The sequence below is a fragment of the Sitodiplosis mosellana genome, unplaced genomic scaffold, assembly GCF_009176505.1.
Source record: "Sitodiplosis mosellana isolate CC-2019 unplaced genomic scaffold, AAFC_SMos_1.0 Smas_scaffold_3170, whole genome shotgun sequence".
Lineage (NCBI taxonomy): Eukaryota > Metazoa > Arthropoda > Insecta > Diptera > Cecidomyiidae > Sitodiplosis > Sitodiplosis mosellana.
In genome coordinates this window covers 7,148-14,751 of record NW_022598412.1, presented here as the reverse complement: position 1 = coordinate 14,751, position 7,604 = coordinate 7,148, and the positions used below count along the sequence as shown (strand labels likewise).

General features: G+C 34.5%; 1 protein-coding gene across 1 annotated transcript; it reads right to left on the bottom strand.

Annotated features, from left to right (window-relative positions):
- Nucleotides 1-5,205: 5,205 nt before the first annotated feature.
- LOC129571716 (serine/threonine-protein kinase PAK 3-like) lies at nt 5,206-6,932 on the bottom strand. Its single transcript, XM_055451545.1, has 2 exons — nt 5,442-6,932; nt 5,206-5,361 (listed from the first exon to the last, which is right to left on the bottom strand). Exons 1-2 carry the CDS (start codon nt 6,930-6,932, stop codon nt 5,221-5,223), a joined length of 1,632 nt encoding a protein of 543 aa, XP_055307520.1. The 3' UTR covers nt 5,206-5,220.
- Between the last annotated feature and the right edge of the window lie 672 nt (nt 6,933-7,604).

Below are 7,604 nucleotides of genomic sequence, written 5' to 3'. Positions count from 1 at the left end.
AACTGCGGGAAAAATAATTAAGACTTTCCATACAAAAAATGACAAAAAATTTCGAAAAATCGGAAAATTTATCATTTGTTTGACCAAATTCACTCCACCGATGGTCGTATTTAATTGAAATACATTTTTTCCACATTACCATTTAATAGATTTCAAATTTCATAACTAAAGCCTCAAAAAAATGTTAAAAGTGTTAAAACAACAGTTTTAACATTTTTTGACCGTTTTTCAGAAAAACAACATTTTTTGACGAATTTTGAAAATTTAACATTTTTCGGCATTATTTTAACATTTTTTCGTTGAAAATTTAGAGTTTTTCAAGTTTTTCGTGCTCTTTTTGGCCACATCAATGCATGAAACTAACTGAAAAAAAACGATACAATTTTTAATCAATAAATGAAGTGCTGAGTGTGTGTTCTGATTGCTCTGGCCACGCGCTGCGACGAAAGCAAAAAATATTTACACAAAGTCTTGCAAGAATAAACATGTTTTGTTCGCAGCGCATCGCCAGAACATCGAAATCGCACATTCAGCCTTAGCTCGAAATATAGAGCACATTATATCTGAAATTGTGTTTACGTTATATTGTGATTTGGAGCTGGTGTGCGATTTATTGGAAAAGTAAAATGACAAATGAACCGCTAATCGTTTCATATGTATATGTTGTGCACATTCAATGCTGACTACGAATTATATGCGATCTTTTTTAATGACTGCAATTAGTATTGGTTGAAAAGAGATGTAAATTCCGATCAACAAGAGACACAATTGTTGATCAAAAAGAGATATGACAACCAATAAAAAGAGATGCAACTATCGATTAACAAATGAGCCGTCAATAATTATTTGATTTGATTGTTGAAAATTAGTCGCACTTTGATTCTCAATCATGTCAACGACAAATCTAGTTGCTCGTGCCAAAGAGTTGATTGGCAATTCTAATACGCTCGAAATCCAAGTGAACAACGACGAAGTAAAAATATTTTGCAAAATTTGTCCCAAAACATTCAAAATTGATGCCGGTCACTTGAAATCCCAATTCAATGGACATGTGAATTCAGCAAAGCACGTACAAGCAAAAGCAAAAAATATTTCGCAGCCATCGATATCAACTGCTATTTCACAAGCAAGTGCAAACACCGCAAAAACGGATAGTTTTGCTGTGGACATCACGACGACATTTGTTGAAGCCGGAATACCGATATGGAAATTACGTCACCCAAGCATCAAAAAGTTCTTTTTACGACGGTACAACGAGGTTTTGCCAAGTTCGACTACTTTCTACAACAAAATTGATGTAATCTATGAATCCACATTGCAAAAAATCAAGAATTACATTGGTGACCACCCAATCTACTTCATTGTCGACGAAACAACGGATGTTTGCAAACGCAGTGTAATGAATGTTTTGGTCGGGAAAATTGACGGAACGTTTTCAAAGCCAGTTCTATTGAGCACAGTATTTGTCGAATCAGCAAACAATACAACAGTTCAACAAACCGTCAACAAAGCATGCGTGCTGCTCTATGGATCTGACATTCCTTACGAAAGAGTATGGTTTTTACTCTCCGATCAAGCGGCATACATGATCAAAGCTGGCCGAGGTTTAAAGCAATTATTTCCTAACTTAAAGCACGTATCTTGCTTGATTCATGGTTTAAATCGGGTCTGTGAATTTATAAAGGATAAATTCGACGAAGTAAACAAATTGATTGCTGGTATGAAAGCAGTTTTGGTCAAATCAAACCATCGCCGTCAACTTTTCCGTGAAATCTGCAAATTGCCGTTGCCTCCGGATGTTATTGAAATTCGATGGAACAGTTGGCTCAACGCAGCGTTTTACTACGCAAACAATATATCTGCGATTAGGCCGTTTGTAGCAGCTTTGAAAGACAAAAAATCGAAATTAGTTGCCAAATTGAAGAAAGCAATCGCAAATACCAATCTCGATACAGCGTTGTTTGAAGTTCACAAATACAAATTTTTGGCTGAAGCCATAACTGCGTTGGAAAAACAAGGATTGTCGGTGCCAGAGCAAATGGCGATTTTGTCATCCGTTAAAACCAAACTACGCGGTGATGTTTTGGAAAAATTGAACCGTGTTTTGGCAAAAAATCTAGACTTGAACTTCTTCGAAAAGATGCCAGCTGACCAGAAAATCAAATGCGAATATGTACCAATGGTGTCTATTGCAGTTGAACAGTCATTTTCAATGTACAAGTACATTCTATCTGACAGACGGCAGTCATTGACAGAATCGAATCTGGCCAAGCTAAATGTCATTCAATATAATAATTTCATTGATGATTTCCAAGAATAATGTAATTTTTTTTACATAAATATGCATTTTTCAATAAAACCTACACGCAACGCTAACATTTTGTTGGTTTTTTTGCTCAATTTTAACATTTTCAGCTGATTTTGGTTAACATTTTATTTAACATTTTTTAGTGATTTTTCTTAACATTTTAACAACATTTTTTAGCCTTTTTCCTTAACATTTTTTTGAGGCTCTATTCATAACAAATTCGAAAAGTTACAGACCAAACTAAACTTTATAGCATTTTTTGTATGAAAAATCGTGGAAGAATCATAGCTTGGTCTGTAACTTTTCGAATTTGTTAAGAAATTTGAAATCTATTAAATGGTAATGTGGAAAAAATGTATTTCAATTAAATACGACCATCGGTGGAGTGAATTTTGTCAAACAAATGATAAATTTTCCGATTTTTCGAAAAATTTTGTCATTTTTTGTATGGAAAGTCTTAATTATTTTTCCCGCAGTTTTTGGGCAATTTCATCAATAAATGATATCCATTACCGAAAATAATGAAATTGATAGTCTAGTCCATTTATAAAAACTTCAAATATTCTCATAAACATCATTTCATGAATATTTTTTTGTAAAATAACACAATTAATGGGAAAAAACTGAAATTTCAATGCCGGTCCTAATTAAATTTCTATGACTGTATTTCTTTTGTATTATATACTTTTTATATGAAATTTATCACTTTACAGTTTATTTAATTTTATATTGGTGGATGAAATATTACATTTATTCAATGAAAGCAAAAAGAAAAAAAAATGCAAATTGAAAATGGTATTTTTGAAATTGTTAAATCATACTCAAAAAAGGGAGGAAAATAAATATAGAGTAGCTAACTATTTTTATTATGATTGTAACAATTTTCTTTGAAATAAGAGAGGTATAAAGTAAGTTGACCGATTGACCGATTGAACGTTTGGCACACTTGTGGCCAACCACAAATATGTTATCACACCTTGTAACATCTAGTATATAAGGCCCTTCAATAAAGATCGTCGTGCAGACGTTACTTAAACATCAACCAACACAACTGTACAGCATCGATTGACATTTCAGCGACAGCTCAACAGTTCGGAACATGTGTTCATTTGACGTTTCATTAAGTTTGCCCATTGCAAACATTTACCACAAATTGTGTTGTAAACCATATTTTTAGCACTACATGAAATGTAGAGCTACTAATCTGCTTTTTTTTGTCTAGATACTTTTTGAGTTTTGAAACAAATTATGGTGAATTTGAATTTTATGCTCATATTTTTTATTTAACGACAAATAGGTGCATAATATCTCAAAGCGCCAATCAAATTTTTATTATCAAATGTTGTTTAAAAATTACATTAATTTTTCGTATAATATTTTCTGTGTCTTGAACAGAATTAAAGTGATTTTAGATTCAATGCTCATATTTCTTGTTTTTGAATTTGTTATTTGTACAAACGCATGGATTTGGACTGAATAGCGTATATGTGTGTATTATTTGTATATGATGTGTAGCAGTACAGTGGAACTTAATACAGTGTAAAAATGCATTGTGTCCCTGAAAACAAAAGATGAAAAAAGACGGCACTTACTTATTTTGTGTTCGTTGTTTTATTATGCAGCACCGTTTCAACTATGAAACATATCTGAAGCGGTATGACGAATTAGTGAACGCCGGTGAATGTGTTTTTCTGCACAATGCTTCGTTTTGTCGAGTTCGCGCGTGTTTGTGTGTCTGTATTGAAATCGGTTTCATATTGACAAAGTGTTTATATAGTTAACGAAACCAAAACAAAATTCAAGACGTCAACAGCGATGCGACAGAGAAAGCACATCGATCGCATCGACATTCCATTGGATTCGAATCGGTTGTCGTTGATTTTGTAAACGAGTGTATCATAAACACGCTTTAATATTTAAAACAATAACAGTGACAGAGCGCGAATGCATACTACGCAAGCACTTTTATGCGCTGAAATCATAAAACAGGGTCAAACTAATTTCGTCCTAAAAAACCCAAAATGTGAATAAAATATCCGAAAATGGTACTAAAATTGTCGAAAATTGTACTAAAAAAACCCTAAAAGTGTACTGAAAATACCCTAAATCCGACCTAAATAAATCCATAAATTGTCCTAAATTTCCCCAAAACTGTAATAAAAATCGCCCCCAAAATCGTACTAAATTTATCTAAAACTGACATAAAATTGCCCAAAAATTGTAATAAGATTCAAAAGCCACAAAAATTCTACGAAATATATCAAAATATCGAAAAATAATACACAGTCGTTCAAGGTAATATTTTTATAACCATTATATATTTCATATTTTTATCGTCAAAAATTTTAGATTTTGCAACCGAGATCTTTTTTATTCATTCTTGCTTTTTATATTACTCCTTGTATCGAAACAGTTTGCCTTGAGTCTGCGTGTAATATAATCATAAAAAAAGATGAAAATGCGTCAAAATATGACGATAAATTGAATTCACAATAGATTCACGTAAGTAAATTGAAACGGTTTTGTGGTGTTAAATTTCAAATTGTTGCTTTTTTCACACAAAGTAACCGATAGTCAACCGAGATCTTCTTTTCAACTAAGTTTCCTTCTGTAGGCGATTCAAGAAAGGATGAATCAATGCCAACTTTGCTGTAGAACGTTGTTCTGGATTATATGCCATCAAGTCCTTCAAGAATTGCACCAATTCTGGATCGGCTATCTTTTCATTCAAATCAACTGCGTTGTGGTCTGGGAACTTATTCCAATCGTAAGACGGCCTATTATAAGAAAATAAACGATCAAAGATAAAATTGTGAGAAATCTTAAAGATAAACACACTCTTCATCACTTTCTCTATGTGTTCTCTATTCTTTCAATGCATTTATTATTAATTTGGCATATTCTTCTTATACTTACCAAATTTCTGCGTTCGGTGTCCCAAAAATCTTGAAAATCTCTTTCAACTGGCCTCGTTTCTTATTTTCTATGTCGCCGCTTACTCGTTCAACCAAAATATCTCGTAAATACATTTCCGCCAAAACGCAACCAGTGGACTGTAAGATTAAATACAAATAAATGCAATGAAATGCAGAAATTGACAATTTCTTTTTTCTTCTTGTATAAAGAGATTTACCCATATATCAACAGGATACTGATAGCCTATTCTTAAGAAAATCTCTGGGGCCATGTATGGATAGGTACCACGAACGTCGAATTCGTATTGACTTGGCAAAGTCAACTCAACTGCAGAACCGAGATCACAAATTTTCAATCTGTCCTTGCCATCAACTCGGATATTCGATGGTTTTACATCACGATGAATAATATTCCGTTCGTGAATATGCTTGAGCCCATTCAAAACCATTGACATGACTTTCGCCGTTCGATCCAATGTATACGTGTAATTGGTGCTTTGAATCTCATCGTGCAATGTCTGCGGAAGATATTCAAATACAATGTACATCGATGACTCTGCACATCTACCACCAGCATGCCAATCCGAAACGATATTTCCATGGTCCAATTTTCGAATCATTTGTAGTTCACTATTGCCTGTAGTTGTGTCGCCAAATCGCACGTTTTTAATTATTTTCACAGCAATGGGCAGACGCGATGCTCTGTCGATGCCTTTGTAGACAAGTCCAAATGTCCCTTCCCCGATAATTTCATGGCACTCGAAACGGTTTTCAATTATGTGATGGATTTGGAGCTGCTTTTCGACCGCCTGTTGTTGTGAACTTGAGCACACATCGCTTCTTTCGATCACGGTTGCAACGCTGGTTGGGGTTTTGGTTTCAACGGCGGGTAAAGCAGAAACAGCACGATTTGTGATCACGGATGCAGTACTGGCCGAGTCTACGGCGCCTTTTTCGATCACGGTTGCAATGCTGGTTGGTTTTTTGGTTTCAACAGCAGGAACATCACGTTCTTCAATCACGGTTACAATACTGGCCAAGAGAGAGATGTCGATGCGATTCTTTTGTGACAAAAATTGTGCCCGTTTTTCAAAAAGTAACTGGTTTAGAGCCGAGCTGACGCGCGTTGGATACGTCACTCGCCTCTGAATTAATAGTTCTCGAAAAGAGTGCCACTTTTCGCCGAATTTGTAGAAAAAATCGCCCACATAGCATTCTTTTCCTGCATTGTATTTGTCTTCCACAAGTGCTAACATCGCTGTAATTTCTTTTTCGTGACAAATTTCGTTATAGAGTCTCTTGAATCTTTCGTGAAACCGAAATTTCAATGTTCCATAGAACATGAATTTGATTTCACGAGCCGGATAATCCAATAAAGCGCGATCGGTAATCTTCCGAATGTCCATTGTCTCTCGATTGAAATCTCTTATATCTGATTTGTCCAGTGACGATATGACCTTCACACCTCCTGGTTTCGTAAATTTCACAACACCGCGAGACCAAAATCGATGATACTTGTATTTATAAGCATATTGGTCACCATCTTTTAAGGGTCCAACAAAATCTGCCAGACCATTGGCGTGCTCGTTTAGTCGCGAATAAAATTCAACGGTATCAATTTGTCGAACACAAATTATCAAACTCTTTTTTTTATCATGGCCATGAACAAGACGCACTGGCATCACAGATTCAACGATGACACGGTTCATCGTGAGATCTAATTACTTTTTATGTTATTTCACGATTTTTGATCACGGTTGCAATGCTAGCGAAAGAGATGTTAATGCGGTTCTTTTTTGATGAAAATTCCACACGTTTTTCAAACAGCAGAGGAACTTGCACATTATTGTTTACGTTCTCTCTATTTTCAAACAATAAGAAGTCATTTAGTCTGACAGTCAAGCGTGTGTTATGTGTTGCCCGATGCACACAACATGAGATTTTCGTCTTCATCTTATTTGCCATAGAAATATCTACAATCATCGGCTAAAATTGTAAATTTATCCTAGAAATTTTTTCACAATCATTGGGAGAAATGATGCCTGAATTATATGTGAAAATATTTTCAGGATAAATTTACAATTTTAGCCGATGATTGTAGATATTTCTATGGCAATTGAAACGGAAATATCATGCGAAAATATATTGTACGTAAATACACACTATTTTCTATTTTCAACAGATGACGTGTGTGTGCAGTGTGCACAAACCACAACACACATTGAATTTGTTTTATTTGCATTTAATCGCGTTAATTTGGTTTTGTCAATTTGGTTTTTTAAAAAAACTAAGCGGTGGATTTGTGTCATACTTTGCCCAGATTTAGCCATAAATTACCGCTAAAATATGGCAAACAGCAGATCGTCTAGAAAAATCCGGTT